Source organism: Myotis yumanensis, unplaced genomic scaffold, assembly GCF_028538775.1.
Source record: "Myotis yumanensis isolate MYYU_CA2020_CCGP unplaced genomic scaffold, mMyoYum1.0.hap1 SCAF_3, whole genome shotgun sequence".
Classification (NCBI taxonomy): Eukaryota; Metazoa; Chordata; class Mammalia; order Chiroptera; family Vespertilionidae; genus Myotis; species Myotis yumanensis.
Window position 1 is genome coordinate 61,287,117 of NW_027223754.1, and position 20,449 is coordinate 61,307,565.

A 20,449-nucleotide genomic window follows, 5' to 3' on the forward strand; every position below is an offset into this window, starting at 1 on the left:
AGTATGACAAGTAAACATGTTTTCTGGAGCTCTGTTTGCCTTTAGTAACTATTTCTCTTTTTTAAATAGCAATATTTATATTTAATAATTTAGGATACCCAGAGAGGTTCATGTGTTTTTGTTTTATTTTTTTCCTTTTCTGATCTCCTTTGGGCTCCAGCAAATTCTGTGGCCTGTTAGTATTGCTTAGTTCTGTGTGTTAAAACCAGAGTAGTACTTATCAATAAGAAAAGTAATAATTTAATAACTACTATTTTTATTGATTGTCATCTGCAAATTGTGTTTCTTGATTCTCCAGACATGACAAACATGCTTAAAAATAGGCATAATTTTTAGCCTTATTTTTGCAGATGTTGGAAAACTGAATTTTAGAGACATTATGACTAGGTCATGGCAAAAAGAAAAGCTGAGATTTGAATCCAGGGCTGTAGAATGCTAAATCTCATTTAGCATCTGGAGCTGAATAATGTAATTTAAGGAAGCATAGCTGCCTCTGATGAACTCTACAATTAATGTTCATGGCATTACAAAAGGAGGGGGGGTTACTTTCAAGTAACTTCTGAGGCTCCTGGGACTTCTGGGGGTATGTGGAAATCTTCTTGTATCTCTGAGAATACCTGCATCAAAACCAAAATCACTGGGAAACAAGAACTCATACACTTGGTTGAATTTAGACCCCTTCAGCCCACAGAACGTCTATGAGAAATGCAAGACTCAGATTGTCACTGGCTTCTGGTCAGAATTGAGAACCAGAACACTAGTTTCTTCAGTGGCTGTTAGGACACACAGAGTGACTGCTGCAGTGACGATCTGTGCCATTTCAGTGCTTGGTGGCACTCCTGAAACCTGCCCACGTCTGTAACTGTAGAAATTTGTTCTGGCATAGCACTGCCATTCAGCTCCCGGCTCAGAAGCTTCCAGTGAGAGGCACTATGACATGAAGAAAAAGGTAGAGGGATCAGAGTGTGTTTAAATCCTGGCGGCAATTCAACAGCCATCAAACTATTTCTTTACTTGTAAAGTGGAGGTTATTATCTCCTCTTCACAGTGAGGATTACCTAAGATAATGTGTGTGAAGTACCTGCCACACTGCTTGGCACATACCTGATTTATGGATTATATTTTTACTGCTGAGATACCATTATAAATAATGGACTCCTTTAAATTACACAAGACAAAGTGACAGATACATTTCTAAGCATTCCAAGGGGCTGTGGTAAAGCTGTTGGGAAAGGAATTATTTACAGTCACAGATAAACTCTGTTAGGATGCAGTGCTTTATGGAACTGTACTTAGAAGAGAAACCCTCCCTGTTCACCTTCAGAATTCTCCAAGGCCACCTCCACAGGGTCGCTCAGCTACTGGTATGTCCACAGGCTCAGCTTTGGAAATAGTGAAAATATTTCACCCCAGGCTCCCCTTGTTATCTCCTAAGGATTTCTCTTCAGGGTGCCGTGTGTGTGTGTGTGTGTGTGTGGGGGGGGGGGGGGGGGGGGGGGGCGGGGGGGGAGCGGTGGGGGGTGGGGGCAGGTACTAAGTTACAATTGAGATATTAGTTATCCATTGTATTCCTACCCAAAGCAGGTTAGGAGCCACTAGGAATGAGAAGTTTGGTTAGATTTCATGAGCTCACTAATTCAGAATTAGAACTCAGACTCTGTTAACCTATATTAATTCATCCTACTTCATAGCAAACACCTTGCAGAGCTATGCACTTTTTAAAAATGTAGGATTTGTGGGATCCACAACTTTGTAAATGGAAGGAGACTTGAAGATCTTTCAACCCCGTAATTTTATGGGTGCAGAAGCTGAGGCCCAGACAGGTTCGCGCATTTCCCAGTGGCCACACAGTAGTTAATGGCAGCATTGCAGTAAAGGAGTGATGGCATATTTCTTTCTCCATCTGATAGGACACAGACCTCACCAAGCAAACAGTGTTTAGTGGCCGGCTCCAAGAATTCAGTATTGCTAAGGATAATAAAAAACTCCAAACAAAATGCATAAGATAATTTTCTTGATTCAAAACTGCTGCAAGGTCTAAAGCAAGCATGTCAAAACTTGTGGCTGGCAGGTTTATGAGGCATGAGGCCTGCTGGCCGCGAGTTTGACATGCTTGGTCTAACGGATTATTCAAGGGAGTTGGAGTACTAGAGGTGTTTTAAGTTGCTTACCCTCCTCTGACCAAGAGTGGCTCCTATAGCCCCATCTTGATAATGGATTGTTCCAGGGTGATAACTAACTTTAAAGTGACTCATGCATGTAGGGGACACCACCCTGTAATTTGAATAATCTGTGTTTCCATGTCTGTAAAATGAGAAGATTAATACTATGTACCTCACGGGTTTTGAGGAATCTACAAAGTAGGGTAGTTAGCAGTGCAAACTAGGAACTGTAAGTCTGTGTGTGCTGGTGCTATACCCACATTACTCCTCTTCCTCTTCTTCTGCTACTACTGAGAATTGACACCACTCTACTCAGAGAACAATTTGAATTCAGTTCTTTGGCCATTAGCTTTCGCATGTTCTATCTCCCAAGAGGTATTTAGTCACCTTCGAGAATATATTTAGAGAATTTAAAGGACTGTACTTTTAAAATCAGGTGTTTTTTTTGAACACTACTATATTTAAATTAAAATGTAAAAATACATTCCTCAGCTTACTCCTGACGATTATTTGATAGTTATTTTACTTGTGAACTTTTCTTAAAAATTAGAATAGAGATTAATGAATATAATATTTATAGAACTAATTCTGATTTTAGTATTTTAGTTTTATGTATGTCTCCAAGTAGGTATCTAAGCCTATAGTTGACTAATTTTTGTTCTTAGGTTATTATTTTAAAATGCTTTTAATACTCATCGGCTGCTACACTATTATTTTTCAAAGTCATTTGCATTTTCTGGAGTATTTTAAAACAGATAAATTTACTCATGTTAACTTACTTACATACACTCAGGAGTTTCTTACTGGTCAGTTTTTCCACTGATGCTTGGCTGTGTGTTTGTATGTGTGTGAATACATGTAGGTGTGTGTGTGTGTGTGTGTGTGTGTGTGTGCATGTGTGCATTGCATGTACATGCTCTCTGTGGGAGTATTTTCAGTGATTTATGTTTGAATAATAACTATTTTAAAATATTTGATCGATGAGGATTAGAGATGTTAGAAATAATCTTAAATTATGGAATGTAATACAGTTCATGAGAAAGGTCTTTTAAAGTCATATTTTCATAGAATTAGCTTTTGAAGTCATATTTTAACATTCTTGATTTAACTTATATAGTAATATAAATTCATTTACATTGTAAGACAAATGCACACACTTGTTTTCAGTAAATTTTCATATTTGTGCTGTATGCACATCTATATATTTACGTGACTGTATATATATATATATATATATATATATATGAATGTTCTCAGATCAGATTTTAATGTACTAATTCCTAATGTATCCCATTCCCTGAAATGTCTTCTCTTCCCTGCTTTTCAAGACTGAGCTTTGTGTCACCTCCTCTGTGAAGCCTCTATGGGTTTCCTGAACTCTCCACTATACTTTGTTCTTTCACCAGAGCTCCTATGACTTCTTAGGAATGTCAGCTTAGTATGGGTTGGAGAATATGGACTTGGATCACAGTTATTTTTATTGTTAAATGTGGGCATTAATACTAGGTCATTGGAATACCTATGTTTTTTACATGAATTTATTAAATAACATACATAAAATTCCTAGTCAGTGTTAAACATGTAGTAAACATTCAATGGATGGTAATTATTATTGTTGTAGTTATCCTATATAATAAAAGGCTAATATGCATATCGACCAAACGGCAGAACTACAGGTCACTATGACGCGCACTGACCACCAGGGGCAGAAGCTCAATGCAGGAGCTGCCCCTGGTGGTCAGTGTGCTCCCTCAGGGGAAGCACCGCTCAGCCAGAAACCAGGCTCACAGCTGGCGAGCGCAGCGGTGGTGACGGGAGCCTTTCCCACCTCTTCAGCAGTGTGGCAGCGTGGGGAGTGGGCCTAAGCCATCAGTTGGACATCCCCCAAGGGCTCCTGGACTGCAAGAGGGCACAGGCTGGGCTGAGGGACCCCCCCGCCCCCGCCCCGAGTGCATGAATTTTGTGCACCAGACCTCTAGTTTATTTATACTTGTCTCACCTTTGTTGTCTCTGAGCTCCTTGAAATCAGGTACTGTGGCATATGAGGTTTAATATCCTCAGTTCTTGGCAAATTGGCAATTCATGGATGAATTAATAGTGGACTATGTTCCATATAATAAATATCACTATTGTAAATCAGTGGACCTTCATCACCTGCTAGCAATTGTAAGGATTCTATTTGAATTGACCTCCAATTTTGGTTTTTGGTATTTTTCAGTTTTAAGATGTTTTTCCTCCCTTATAAACAATAATAAATTTAATATAACATTTGTTATTCTAAACAGTATTTTGATTTTCTGGTATTATTTAGTTATGAGAGATGCATATGATCATACAGTCCATTGGCAGTCTACTAATTTGCTCGTCATTGAGAAATACTAATTGATTATGTATTTATTATGACAGCCAGCTATTTGTAGTGGACCAGATTTTGAGCTATGTAGGACAATGATTGTGATGTCTGAAAGCACAAACTAGAATGATGAGTTCAGCTGGTCAAAACTATTATTCATTAAGGCACTCAGTAACCCGTAAGACATTCATTTAAAATATCAAATAAACCCTTTTGTTTTGGTATCACTCTGTCAAACTGTCAGTAAAACAAATCTACTCAGTTCTTTGATCTGTCTTTCAAATTATATTTTAAAATCTGCCTGTGCTAAAAGTTCTTTTGGTTCAGATGTGTGAAGAGATTGAATATAAAAGTATCCTAAAAATACATCAAGTCTGATATTTTCTAATTATTGTTAACTATTTTGAGGATGCAAATTTCATTTAAACGTCAACCATAATTAAGTGTGTGCCATTTGTTTTTCTACTCAGGTTTTACAGTTTGATGGAATGTTTCCCCACAATTTAATAAATGTTTGTTTTATTTCACATGCATTAATTCAAAACTGGATAAGAGCAACATATTTTAATCAACTATTGTTATGATGGACTAGAAAATGAATTTACTTCTGAAGCAAACTGTTTATTATGCATTTGAATGGGATTTATCCAGCTTAGCTTTGGCAAGCTAAACATGGCAACAATTAATAGGCAAGCCAACTATGTATGCTGCATAATAAACAAGGCAAATTATTTTTCTTGAATATGTCATAGATCCGTAGTGTATAAAATTAGTAATTACCCCCTAATATATACCTAGCTGTGTTCTGATAGCACCCATTGAAGTGAAGTAGTAGAGAAATTCTACTGTATAAAGTAGTCATTTTTAATTGGTGCCAAGTATATGTTTATCATGATTTTATTTCCAGTTCTTTGCTTGACTATGTATAAGCCACACAACCATATTATACTTACACCAGAGGCCCGGTGCACAAATTTGTGCATGGGTGGGGTCCTGCTGGCCTGGCCCGATCAGACTAGATTCGGGCCAGGATGGTCATGGGGAGGGGACATGGGAGGTTGGCTGGCCGGCCCCACCCCCAATGAAGTAGGGGCCAGTCGGGGGGAGGGGCTGCGAGCAGTTGGTGGGCCAGCCCTGCCCCGTGGTTGAACTTCTGGCCGAGGGGACAATTTGCATATTAGGCTTTTATTACATAGGATAAAGTGCTAGGGAGTGGACTGGAGATCAGTACATAGCTAAGCACTCTATAAGTCCCTCTCTCCCACCTGCCTCTTAAAAAAATCCAAAGATCCCTAGCTGGTTTGGCTCAGTGGATAGAGCATCGGCCTGCGGACTAAAAGGTCCCAGGTTTGATTCCGGCCAAGGGCACATGCCCAGGTTGCGGGCTCAATGCTCCCTCAGTAGGGGATGTGCAGGAGGCAGCAGTCAATAATTCTCTCTCATCATTGATGTTTCTATCTCTCTCTCTCCCTTCCTCTCTGAAATCAATAAAAAAATATGTTAAAAAAATCCAAAGATTTTTAACATCTATAATAATAAAAGTGTAATATGCTATTTAGACTGGACAGCTGAACGACCTTCTGGACATCCTTTTGGACAACCTTCCGGATGAAGCTGGGTCTGTGAGGGCTGAGCTCCTTGCGTGAATGTGCATCGGGCCTCTAGTTTATGATGATGGTTTAAAACATGTTCTGACAGAGAGGATTAAGGGAAGGATATCAATGTTCTTCTTATGGGAATGCGAACTTGCACGAGGCCAAGTTACTTTTGGCAGAATGTAGTTATATATGAAGTAGTGTTATGTGGAAGTACAGGTTGCACATGTTCATATGTATTTGTGTTGCAATTTATATCACATAAATTAGACATATGAAGACAGAATTTAATTATTTTGTTAGTCCTTTGCAACACAAATCAGGTTTTTGACTATGCAGTCCTGATAAAATGGCAATTACACTTGAATATAAGCACAGCATAAATTACATTTCAAACCATGATATTGAGCACAGTATATGTAAAAGAAATGTTTAACTCATTTGCTATGGTTCCTTTCTTTTAAAGGTTCATTTGTTCTCTGCATAGAATAATGGAGTGTAATGGGAGCTGAAAACAGATTAAAAAAGTAATTTCAATGTCAGTATGCTTTTGCTTTAACTCCGTCCTTTGAAAATGGGCTGTTTAGTCAGTGAATTCTGTTCTTAAATGATTTCTCAAGCTTCTGGGCAAACCTTCCTCCAAATGGAACCTTAAAGTTTGTTCCTTGTATGTTATTGTCTGTTTTTGTTTTGTTTTTTTTCATAGTGAAGGGTTTCTTGGGTGGAATCATATTTTCAGGGAAACATAAAACTGGAAATGGGAGAAACAATTTAATACATGGAGACTTTTCAATTGATTTATATGATTCCAAGAAAATTATTATTGAATTTGGATTCTTAATGACCTCTGAATTCCCTTTCTCCTATTTCTGTGAGCTATTTCATCATTGAATTCTCTTAATGGAAGAATTGTAGATACTATGTTGATTCTAGGGGGCAGATGCTATTGTCTGTGAGAAACACACAATCATTGTTAGGGGAGGCATTGAGGAAGTGTGCCTTGGGCAAGAGTAGGTCAATGCTTGTTCTGAGTTCTCAGTGAAGTTTAAGTGGAAAGGAGTCTGGATACTTGATATAAATGTATGTAAATCAGTGTGTGTGTGTAAGTGTGTGTGTGTGTGTGTGTGTGTGCAATTTTATAAATGATATAAATGTAGGGAGTGGGAATGGGACTGACATTTGTTGAATACCTAATATGTGCCAGGTAGTCTGGTATGTACATCGTATACATTCTGCTTTTCAATATTCCTTGGCGCCGCCCTCCAGTTTTTTTATTATATCGTTTTAAGAAAGAGGAAAAGGGGCAAGTAAAAATTAAACAACTTGCCCAAGTCACATTACCCTTAACTGTTAAAGCTAATGTTCATTCTGCCTGGTGATCATGCCGGAATTTTTTTTTTTTTGTTTGTTTGTTTGTTTGTTTTTTATTAACCCTTACCACCGGAGGATATGTTTTTGTTTGATTCTGTTTGTTTGTTTGTTTGTTTGTTTATTTAGAGTGGAAGGGAGGGGAGAGAGAGAGAAAGAGAGAAAGATGTGAGAAAGACATCAATTGATTGCCTCCCACACATGCCCCAACCAGGGCCAGGAATCAAACTTGCAACTCAGATATGTGCCCTTGACCGGGAATCAAACCCACAACCGCTTGGTACTTGGGCCAACACTGTAATCATTGAGCAACACTGCCCAGGGCATGCCTGGATCTTTTCCATGACAGCACAGAGCCTTCTCTTATGGAGAGAAGCATGTCATTCATTCATGGGAGATCTTGAAGTTCTGGGTATAAAAGTGTTCTTGACATTTTCTTGTCATCTGGATTGCCTGATAAATCAAAGGAGGGGTATGAAACTGTGTACCTGGGTTTTTATCTCAAGGAAAAGAGGTAATGCTACTAAGTTGATATTTCATTACTAAATATGTCCAGGTAATCGGCATTGAATTTTTTTATGTTTTTTTTTTTTTTTAATCTATCAGATCTCTACTATAATGGTCTTTTGTCAATAAATCTAATGGAAATTGGATTACTTATTATAAAAATAACTAAAGGCCCAAAGCACGAAATTCATGCAAGAGTAAGCCTTCCTTCCCCAGCTGCCAGCACTGGCTTCCTTCTGGTACCCAGGACCCAGGTTTCCCTTTGACATCTGGAAGGATGTCTAGTCTAATTAGAATATTACCCTTTTATTATTATAGACTGAAATATTATGAAATTTGTGCATGGGAGGGGGGATGTCCCTCAGCCTGGCCTGCACCCTCTCTAATCCGGGACCCCTTGGGGGACATCCCTCTCGCAATCTGGGACTGTTGGCTTCTAACTGCTTGCCTGCCTGCCAGCCAGCCTGATCTCCCTAATGCTCTCCCCTGCCGGCCTGATCCCCCTAACTGCTCTCCCCTGGTGACCTGATCCCCCTAACTGTCCTCCCCTGTTTGCCTGATCACCCTAACTGCTCTCCCTTGCTGACCTGATCCCCCTAACTGCCCTCCCCTGCCAGCCTGATCTCCCTAACTGCTCTCCCGTGCTGGCCTGATTGCCCTAACTGCTCTCCTCTGCCAGCCTGATCACCCCTAACTGCCTCTGCCTTGGCCCTGCCACCATGGCTTTGTCTGGAAGGATGTCCGGTCTAATTAGCATATTACCCTTTTATTAGTATAGATAGAGGGCTGGTGCACGGGTGGGGGCTGGCTGGTCTGCCCTGAAGGGAGTCCCAGATCAGGGTGGGGGTCCCCTTGGGAGGTGGGGACAGCCTGGGTGAGGGGCTTGGGGCGGTTTGCAGGCCAGACATGCCCCCATTGGGGTGGGGGTCTCTACTGGGGGAGGTGCCAGCCTGGGTGAAGGGCTGGGGCAGTTCACAGGCCGACCATGCCCCCATTGGGGTGTGGGGGAGGTCTCTGCTGGGGGCGGGGCCAGCCTGAGCGAGGGGCTGAGAGCCATTTGCAGGCTGGCCATGCCCCCATCAGGGTGAGGGTCCCCGCTGTGGGGCGTGGCCAGCCTGGGTGAGGGCTGAGGGCTGTTTGCAGGCTGGCCATGCCTTCATCAGGGGTGAAGATCCCTGCTGGGGGTGGGGTGTGCCTGGGCAAGGGGCTGATGGCTGTTTGCAGGCTGGCCACACCCCCATGGGGTGGAGGTCTCTGCTGGGGGGCGTGGCTAGCTTGGGCGAGGGGCTAGGGCTGTTAGGGGACAGTTTGCAGGCCAGCCAAACCCCTGGCTTTGTTTGGAAGGACATCCGGAAGTACTCTGGAAGGTCTCCTGGTCTAATTAGCATATTACTCTTTTATTAGTATAGATGCTTTCTCTCTGCACACTACCTACTGTAAATAAAGTGATGTCTATTAAAAGTTTGAACATTCTTAAGAATTATTATTCTTTAACCTATAATTGTGAATCATGAAATTGTGTATTTTATATGTAGATGTTACTTAGAATATTATTTTCTGTACTCCAAAACAGAAAATAAAGAAGTATTCTTTTCTGTTTATTGTGAGAGGCATATCTAAAATCAGATATTCTTATCAACATGATTTGCTGTCTACTATGGCTTATACCACAAAATATTTGAACACTATTTTGCTTTTCTATAGAAGATGATGTGTGCGCCATGGAAATCTGTGTGTCTCCTCAGAAGTAAGATAGATGTCTCATGCTGTACAAGTTCAGAAGTGGTATAGTAGTGTCACCTGTCACCTAGCAACAAGCTTAGTGCTTTGCACCATTTCATTTAAGTGAAAACAGGTATGAAAATGTGGTACTTAGATTTACATTTATCTCCAGAAATATTTAGATTAACCTTCAACTACCTTTAGTTCCCAAGATGACTCACCATGACAGATAAACAGAAATAACTTTGCATAAAAAAAGGCAACTTATATATCAGAGACCTTGATAGAGAGTAAGGCCAACATGGATCTGTTATATAATATCTCAGACTTAAGTGCCTGTTGCGTTCCCTAATCGGCTTTAAAAATTATAGTCACTGAAATGAATGTGTATATACAACCTTATTATTTGACTTTTTAAAAATCAGTGTTTGAAAACACAAGATCACAGCTAATGAAGCAGTGATTTGTAAAGCTGACTCTAGAAGACAGAATTGCGAATGGAGTTGCTGCATCAGCACCAGAATTCAATTTACTCGAAACAGAGCAACTAAATTACCTTTGTGCAGAGTGTGGAATACCCTGACTAGTCAGGTGTCTATAAACACCTTACAATGTGCTTCTCCTTCTCTTGAAGATGCATAAAGCGATTCTCAGAGGAACTAGCAACTAGTGAACTTATGGGTCCTGAAGTATTTAGAATGTATTAAACACTAACCTTTAAAGATTGAGAATAGATCATTTAGGATGTGATGAAGAGCCAGCGCCCTTTTACTACAGGGTAATATAGTGCTTGTACTCTGAGATAATTATTCCAAAGTAACTCCTTATTCATTAAACTGGGGAGCATGCACTTTCATCCTGGCCAAGGTCATTTCTGTTGTCCGGGGAACTCTTTAAATTCTAAAGGAAGCTGGCTGACCATGTGTGGCAATTTTAAAGGAAAAACAACAACAGAAAGTGAAGAATTTAGAAAATCATTCTCTATTGCTTGTAGCTATTAAAGAGAAACAGGTGTAACAAGAGTTTCTCCAGACTTAACACTAAAACATAAGTAGTTGGTTCTAGGCAGTAATAATTTTGCTTAAAAGTACATCTGAAATTCTTTTCAACATGTAAGAATTTACTTTTTTCTTATTTGTCATGTTTTTCATATAGAAATAAGTGACCAACCCTCTGCTTTTCTTCACCTGACAATGGAGAGATATTTTTGAATCCAGGAAAGGCGGGACCAAAACCATTTGCGATGAGTTTTTGATGAGGACAGTGACCTTTAAAACTTCTGTGCTTTGGGAAGATTTACTGGATAATTTCACAAGCCCATTTGGCAGAGCTAAGGAATCTCTTAATTAGGAGATTGATGAGATATTAACTTATTGGAAATGTGCCATTGTTTTATTATATATCATGGCCTGTGTTTGATGTGCATTTGGGGAACAACACAAAGGCCCCTTACTTAGCATGAATAAAATTAGAGATTCATCTGTCTGTCTTGTGGTCTTAATTTAGGGAATTCTTTTTCCTATTTAAACCCTGGGCCGTTGATTGAAGAGTGATTATTCTCATGTATGGCAGCACAGACTTGTATAGAATTACTTCAGTTAGGGTAGGTGGGGTAGATAAAACAGGTATTATTTTGTTGTTGTTGTTAAGCCTCACCCGAGGATATTTTTCCCATTGAATTTTAGAGAGATAGAGGGGGAGAGAGAGAGACATCAATGTAAGAGAGAGAGACATCAATTGGTTACTGCCTACACACACCCTGGCCGGGGTCAAGGATAGAACCTGCAACCCAGGTACGTGCCCTTGACCTGGAATCGAACCTGTGACCCTTTGGTGTGTGGGCAGACGCTCTATTTTCTGAGCCGCATTGGCCAGGGCTGCTGCTGTGGAGAAGGAAATTGGGCCTCCGAGAGGTTGAATGAGTTGCTTAAGATTACACAGCCAGTGGATGATGGAAGTGAGGCTAGGGCAGGTCTTTTCAACTCTGAACTGTGTCTTATTTACTGTCATTGGAGCTACTTAAAGTGTAGGTGCAGGATGGGAGCAGAGGCAGAGATGACCTTGAGTGCTCTCAGAGATGCTGGAAATAAATGGAAAACCATAGTGAGCATTGTACCAGCCTTTCTGCAGGTTTAAAACACACAGAGGTGTACATTTAAGTTAACCCACAAAGAGTTGTGCATTAAGATTTGGGATAAGAGGTTTATAAGGACCCTGGCATCATGTAACTTATTACTTTGAATATAAAATTAACCTCTGATCATCACTGTCACATGGATCTTAAAATAGTTCATGTGTTCAACTCAGAGAACTGGTTTCAAAACAAATGCTATCATTAGGTTACTTTGTAAATCCCCAAATGCTGTGAAAATGTGTGATATTGTATTATGTGTAATCCAAATAATGTCATGTTTATTTTAGTCTGCAGATTAATTGTAAAAAAAAAAAAAGGATTATATAATTAAGTCTATAGTTACTTGGGTAAGATATCCACTATTGATTTAAAGGGGAGTTTTCTTTATTTTATTTTTCTTTCATTTCTCATTATTAGCTTCACTCTTTCGACAAATATTTATCGATCTCCTAAATTTTGTTAGGCCCTGTGCTGTGTATTGGGAAATAAACGTGGGAACGGCACTGTGTTAATAGCACGTGTTTCTTTTCCTGGTGGGAATATAAATTGGTATAGTCTGTTTAAAAAGCAATTTGGTGATATTTTTTGACAGCCTAAAAAAATTCATCTTATTTTGATCCAGTAATAATATAATTATGTTCTAAGGAAATAATGGTGCAGACTAGAGCCGCCAAGTGAAGGCTGACTGGCTGGGGGTGAGTGGTAGTGGAAACTCACGCTGGGCTCCACTCCCCAGTCCCGCTTTCTGATTAGGGCCTTTCTAGAGAGGGCATCCTTTCTGGTTGCACAAAGGGGTCATCCAGGCTAACAGAGGCTCCAGTGTACACAAGATTTACATAGAAGGGTGTTTAGTTGTTGTCAGTAATAGCAACAGATCATAACCTATTAAGACAATGGAGTATTATGTATCCCTACAATGGGGTATTATAAATTTTTGATTAAGCATTAATAAATTGGCTCGTGAAAACGCTCATGGAGTTTTAAAATGTGGAAAAAAAAAATTACACAACCACATTTTGAGATATAAGGAGCCAGAATATAAGATTGAAGCCAGTTTTGAAGTACCGGTATATTCTGTTCTAAGTTGGAACTGATTGATTTAGATATATTTTAAAGACTAGGAAGGACAATATGTGTTTGATAAGAACATGGAGGTTTAAATGACTTTTCAATTCTTTCAAGGGATTCCATATTATGGCTTCATAATGTAAAACAGAAGAATTATACTCTAAATTTCAAGAGAATATTTCTAGTCTGCCACTTGGTATTAAAAAATATTATATTTATATTATACTAGAGGCCTGGTGCATGAATTTATGCACGGATGGCGTCTGGCTGGCCCGCCCCAATTGGAGCCAATTGGGCCAGGCTGGCCGGGAGGAGGGGATGCAGGAGGTTGGCAGGCCAGCCTTGCCAGTGGTCGGGGTGGGTGGGTGGGGCGATCAGGGGAGGAACCATGGGCGGTTGGCGGGCCAGCCTTGCCCCTCTATTGGGGTCAGGGGGCCAGCAAGGGAAGGGGCTGCAACTAACCAGGGGAAGGGGCTATGGGTGGTTGGCCGGCCTGCCCCATCCCCTGGTCAAACTCCCAGTTGAACTCCTGGTTTAACTCCTGGTTGAAGGGACAATTTGCATATTAGCCTTTTATTATATAGGATTGATTTTTTTAGTAATGTTTCTAGTAGTAGTAAAAGCTGTAGTATGCATTGGGATGTATGTTTTTGAGACATAAGAGACATATATAAGAGAGAGAGACAGACAGAGACAGGAATATATGTGTATGTGTATATATATCCATATATTATGTGTGTGTGTCTGTATATATATATGTGTGTGTGTATAGAGTGTGTGTGTGTGTGTGTGTGTGTGTGTATATGTATACTTATTTATTTAAAACTGGGATAAAATTAAAGCCAGTTCCCCTTACTGGCTACACCCATGTGAATTCTAGTACATTTCCTTTAGGGTAGGGCCTTATGAGTGAGTGAACTCTTTCTTTTTGTTCAAATGTATGGAAATACATGCAAAGGAAATCTGGCTCAGTGCTGCAGTACGGACATTGGCACAGAATGTCTGAGGACTCTAGGCGTGTCCCTTCTTGAATATAGTTCTAAATGGGGAAAAAAAAAAAGTCAATTGCATCTAATAAGCTGGCTTAAGTGAATGCCAAAGAAAATTTGTCTCATGAAATGGAAATTCTGAAGCAAGTTACATAATGTTGAGGAAAAAAGACAAATAGGAGTATTTTCAAGATATATCCAAATGGGGCAAATGGTCCATTTTAATCAGAACTCTTCAATCCAACAATATTCAATTATATTTGGGAAGATCCAAATGGTCCTGGGGATTTGGAAGCTTTTGACCATATAAATATTTGCTTTATATTTTCTTAATTTGTAAGAGGTGACATTTATTAACTTAGATCAGTTTTTAAAAGTTGCTTGGGTATTGGCCAACATGGAGCCATAAAAAATGTATCATGTGTCATATTAATTATTCTGCACATTTGTATCATCTGTAAAGAGGGAAAAAAACACACATAAACATTTCCCCTGAAAACCAGCATGATTAAAAAATCTCTTAGTTGCTAAGAATAATGGAGCCAAGTGCTCCAGTTGGAGTATTTGTGAATTCTCTTTCATATATTAGATTTACTTTTAAACCGCTTTCTACCAGTTGCTTCTCAGGCTTCTCTCTCTGTTGCATCCCTTTCTTTTTCATTCTTCCCTCCCTGATCTTTCTCCAGATTTTCATTATCTTGTGTCCAGGATCTTTCTCAGTGTCATAGCTGGTATTTCTGCCTCTCTTCCCTCATTTCTCCAGTTTGCCCTTCTCATGGGTGCTAAAGAGCAAGCAAAAAACAAGCAATGAAGGAAAACATATTCCTCAGCTATTTTGTTTATGTCACTCCACTAATAAAGAACTTAAAGGATTGCAGAATTAGATTTTCTTTGTTTTCCTCCAATGGAAGTGTGTTATCAACATGTGGAACTTTTCCTCATTGTTTGTTTTTGTGTGCTTTTCTTGCAGGATCAATGTGACTCTAGAAACAAATGGATGAATGAGTATCCATATGAAGAGGAAAACAATAAAGGTTGGTTGCTCAAACTGTATAATTGCAGTGAAAATCCTATTTTGAACGTGACTTTTGGGCAGATGTTTTCATTAGAGCACTTCCTTGTCTGAATATGAGACAGAGTTCAATACTGAGACATGTGCATCTATCTGTAGCGTGTAATTTTTATTTTTAATGCCTTAAGTATAAGTAAATGTATGAGGAGGCAAACTGTTTTTGCACAAGTCTACCTGTCTTCAGTTTTCAGAACTTAAGTTGGTGTTTTAAGAATCAACTTTTAGATGGAGAGTAGGAAATGGTAAACCAGGTGATAAAACTGATCACGGGGGCAAAGACCAAAAAGAGTAGCCAGATTTTGTTTAATATATATATCAGTTCCTGCAAGCATAATTCCAATACCAACACCGTATGGTATGTGATTTCTGTCAAATGTTGTCCTCTTTGTATCACGGTCTTGGCTTTCCTTAAGGAGTAGGATGATTCTGAAAGGATTTTAACTTTTGCTTCTCACAGACATGTACTAGGATGAATTAGAGGAGGAAAAATCCTACAAATATCAACAGGAATCAAATGCTGCGTATCACTACTTTGTGGTAGTTATTTGAGCTTTTCTTGTACTACATACTGATTTTAGTATACAAATCACAGGTAATACTGTTACAATACGTTAAACCATCTTCATTTCATAAGGTTTATACACTGAACAGGACCTGTACCCATGCGTGTGCCTCTCAACTCTTCATATAGCTGCACAGCACATAAAATTTCGTATTTTCCTTCCCCTAGCTTCTCATGCTACTTTTAAATAAATGTATGTCATGCTATGTCTTTTCCTGGGAGCCTACTTTCACAGTTACTTACAAATGGTTTTCCAGGTTATAACTTTCATGTAAAACTGCCTTCCTCCTTCCTCCTTGCTAACATTGCTCCTTTCCAATACGTGCTTGAGTCTGGACAAGTTTCAGACTCTAGAGGAAGTATTGATGCAGAGGTGATATAAGGGAGACTTCTGGGTATAATAGTGATGTTCTCTTTCATGACCTCATTGTTGCCCAGGTGGGCATACTTTGTGAGAATTTGTTGTACTGTGTATTTGCATGCAGATTATCGCTGTGCTAGTGAACCAGCCAAAGGGGCTGGGGTTGGGAGGCTGGATCTGTAGCATTTGTCAGTTACCATGGTGTAAAGCGCCCACTATAGCTGATTTCAAAGGTTTAGCAACCAGCCTGCACGTGTCCTTAAAATTTAACAGTTGGCTCTGATGAGCTGGGGTCCAGCTAACTCGATGTCTTACACCATTGATAATTTCATTTCCAAAGTAGTGAAACAATGTCACATACTCAGTCACACAATAGGGCAAATGTAGTAAATTTACAATTTCCTGGCTCATCCCTATGTACATATGAAAACCTTCTTCACTCATTATCATGTAAAATGTATGTTTCCTTTAACTTATGTATGATGTTGATATAATATTACTTTATGTTTATGTTCAATTGTTATTAAATTTTTGTTTGAATGGGTTAGTGTTAGCTTTGTAAGTTTATGCATTTTGACAGTGTCGTTGTTCTGTAACTAATTTTATGATAACTGAAGGTGATGGCAAAGAGAATCATTGTGTGACTACTTTCCCTGAGGATGGACTCTGAAAATATTATCATGATTGACTATAATATATTATATGTGGTTCTTTCTAAATGATTGTGCCTCATAGCTATAATTCATGAGTTCATAAGTCTTTATAGAGGAAGGAGCAGTGAGGATTTCACTGAATATGTTTTCCCAATGAATTATTTTTTCTATTGCTGTTTTTCATATTTCTGATCCATCCATATTTTCAGTTATAGCTGCCTTAGAACAGAATGCATTTGATGCTTGTTTTAAGCTGGCTTAAATCTGATGCTGTTAGTTTTAACAAAGTCTGATTCCGGGGGTAAATTGCAGAATTTGAACATTTATCTTTTCTAAATATTTCGAATATATTGGTGAGGTCGTTATTAAGATGAAGTTTACAAAAAAACCTCAGCAGTGGAAGCAACATTGCCACTGTGTGCATAATTGAAAAGGAATTTGAATATGGCTTGTAAAATTATTTTGTACATTTCCTCCTGTTTGCCAGTGGTGATAAAATCTTGCAAAGAGTCACAGAATATCGTACTGTGTCTTTGTGCTTGGGTTTTAAAATTAGCAGCCTAAATAGCATTTGTAAAATTTCTTTTGTGGCTATAAAAGTCTTACTTCCAGGAACAGTCTTCATCTATCCTTTCCTTAAAAAAATATATAAAACACCACACACACACACACACACACACACACACACACACAATTAAGTTATTTCTTGTATTCAATTTCTATTTTTTTCTTTTACTCAATTTCATTGCACTTGAAGTTGTCCCTGTTAAAAAATATCAAATAAATTCTAAAAAGCTTCCAGATATCCATTATTTTTGCTCCCAAATATTTGCGTGAAGTCCTGTCTCCATGCTCTTAAATGCATTTCAGCAGCTGCTGTCGTTGTGAATGAGGTGACTCGTTTGTGGACCCGGCTCCACACCCTGGCTTTCCTCCACTTGCTTTCCAGCCGCTGCAGTATGCTTAACCAGGTGCTTCTCAGCAGCTGGCTTAGAGCAGGTGTCCAAAACATGCACATACACATGCATTCGTCCAGCTTATCAGAGCTCACATGAAAACTTCTGCTCTCAGGCTACCTCTGATGAACAGCTGCTTAAACCATGCGGCCTTGCAATGGGTGACTTCTACTTCTTGTGTTTAGAATCTAAGAGGAGGACAATAGCAAACCTTTCTGAGAAAGCTTTAGTTCCTTACAAAATAAAAAAAAAAAGTTTGTTTTATAATGATGCCGTGATGGACGCATGGAATGTGGTTACTTTACATGTCTTCTCCATGAAGTTCCAGTTCTTCACACAGGATAGAAAGATTGTAATAGCAGCCACTCAGCCTTCTTTCCATTTAGAACTGAGTAGGTATAGTTGCTCAGAAAGCCCTGCTGGCGGAAATGAAACATTCGTTGTTGGCAAACGTTTATATATAGTAGCTGCCTAGGCTGTAAGCATGGAATCAAAAACAGTCAAGCCATGGCTCTGCAATTCTCTCTGTATGATCTTGGACCAGTGACTTCTTTCTGAATTTTACCTTCCAAATTGCAAGGTAGAATGAATAACACCTGTCCTACCTATTTCTAGAGTTGTTAAGGGGGTGAAAGAAAATACGACATATTTGTGGAAACAATTTAAGATCATAGAATTCTAAAACTGTGTGTGGTATTGATGCTATTATTTTTACAGCCTGTGACAGAGATTCACGACATTTTTGTATGAGTTTACATCAGAAAGTCAAGCATTTTCAGAAATGGAAGCACCCTCAAAGTTCACTGACTGACACGTGCTTGGTGTGTGGTGGCCTTCTACAGGAGTTGGCTGCTTTAGCATTAGGTTGAGTACTCTTTGGAATTTCCTACAGTGTGAAGCAGTTCATCCTATTTCCAGGCACATATAATTATACTACAAGTTCTTCCTCTTATGAGCCAAATCAGTAGGTTGGGTAATGACATTCAGTAGGCACATCACATATTTATTATGATATCGTCCTCGATTAGGTCACTCTTCTGTCAAGTCCCTTCCCCTTTGGGTCCCTCATTTCTCTGATCTGGGAAATTAGAACAAAGTGATATACAGGGAGTTGAGAAAGATTATGCAATTACTGAAGTAGAATAATGGCTTCCTTATTTGAAAAGATGATGCATTGCTCATTTTACAAACATTAAAGCAAGCAAAGCCCTATTGTCTCCCCGCCTCACACCTATCAACAGTGGGTGAACAATATTTACAGCATCTCTGTGTGAATACATGCAAGTAAATAGAGGCAGTTTTACAAAAATAGGAATGAATATATAAATATATATATATTTTATTTCCAAAGAAGAGTTATTTTTTCACTTTGCTTCCAATATAATGGAAGAAATAGAAACTGAATTTAAAATGAACCATTTATTAATTTCTAGCTGATGTCCTATCATCAAAGTGATGCTGTTACTTAAGAGTTAAGGGAGAAAAAAACCCACTTTTTGAGTTCTGGCAATTCTGCTTAGACGGAATTTAACTTTCAATAACATCTTTTGACTTTTTGCTAAGAAAGATGGGAAATTGATGGTATTTCTAACTACCTTTCCCTGTTCCTGTTTTACTACCTTTTCAAAATTGAGGTTATTATTCATTATTTCTGATTGTTAGTCATAATTACGAGAGCTATTTCATCTTCATTCTTATTTTTCTCAGAAATATGAAAACAAGGCCTTACTGTCGTCTGGCATCTGTGTTCCTGTGAAGGCGAATGCCACCTGATCATTCATATGTTCTTGTGTTGCTTTTTGGGCAGATATCCATGGTCTATTTTTAGTAAACTAAAAGTTAAGTAAATATATCGATTTTTGTCTGGTTTTTATCATCTATATTGGTTTTTCTTGGCTTCTGCCACTGACGTCTGAGAAGCAGAGTCTGTTTTTATGTCTTCAGATTTTAAAATTATAATGAAAAAATATTTTCTATTTGTTTTGCTTTCTACTTTAGTAACCCTGAAAATATGTATAATGTTTCTCCTTGGTTTTCCATATCTGTGATCTTCCCCTTTAACTTTTTATTTTTCTTACTGTGCTTTTCCGTTAAACATTTTTTTCTTACTATGTTCTCAGTCAAATTATTTATTATTTTGTACTTGCTTAAGTGGCTTTTTATCTCTGTAGTATTTATAGCTCTGTCAGCATATTTTTTTCACATGTTTCAGTTATCTTGTATTATATCATTTGAACCCTTGTACTTCTTCCTTGAACTTTTTTTTTTTCTTTTTTTAGGGAAGACCCCTTTGTTTCTAATTCTTTTTTGAGTCTACGAAGTGCTATTTGTCTCAACTCTTCATCTGTTTCTTTGAGTGATTTTTTCAGGGATCTTTGTTCTTCACTGGCTTTTGCTTACATTTCTCTCTTGCTTTTGATATTTTCTGCTTTTTGCACAGTTCCCTCGTGGCCTCTCTCTGATTGTTACCCATCTGTAAATGGGGCCAGTAGATTCTAACATTGCAGGTAGTACTGTGGGCAGGGGCACAAACAGTTTGGGTATGAGCTAGATGAGTCCAAATCTTTGATTTGTGCTTATTTCAAATACTTTCTAAGTAAAGGTGTCACTTCCAGAGTTTCCCTCGGTTTCCATTTATGGCACAGCTGCTGAGCCAAAGGTTCCTGTCTCCATCCCTCTGCCATTTCTAGCAGACCCCTAATAATAATGCCTACTCCATAAAGTTGTTGTGAAGATTAAATGAAAAAGATAATGCTACAGAATTTGCCTATTGCCTGGCTGTTACTAAGCGCTCATTAAAATGGCCATTTTTATTATTTTAAGCCATTTTAATTGTATTGTGAATGTAGTTAGTTTAGTTTTAGGAGAATTTGCTGCTCAGGCCAGTATTTGTGTGTGTGTGTGTGTGTCTGTGTGTGTGTATATATATATATCTACACTAATAAAA

The 20,449-nt window shown here is 38.7% G+C and overlaps 1 protein-coding gene across 4 annotated transcripts in view; it reads left to right on the plus strand.

Annotated features, from left to right (window-relative positions):
* KLF12 (KLF transcription factor 12) overlaps positions 1–20,449 on the plus strand; it is a 662,522-nt gene that overhangs the window by 317,950 nt on the left and 324,123 nt on the right. For all 4 annotated transcript variants that reach the window (XM_070408948.1, XM_070408947.1, XM_070408949.1 and 1 more), the window contains one exon: positions 14,869–14,932. In XM_070408948.1, coding sequence (XP_070265049.1) covers positions 14,900–14,932 — 33 coding nt within the window. In that variant the 5' untranslated portion in view covers positions 14,869–14,899. The remainder of the gene's footprint in view (positions 1–14,868; positions 14,933–20,449) is intronic.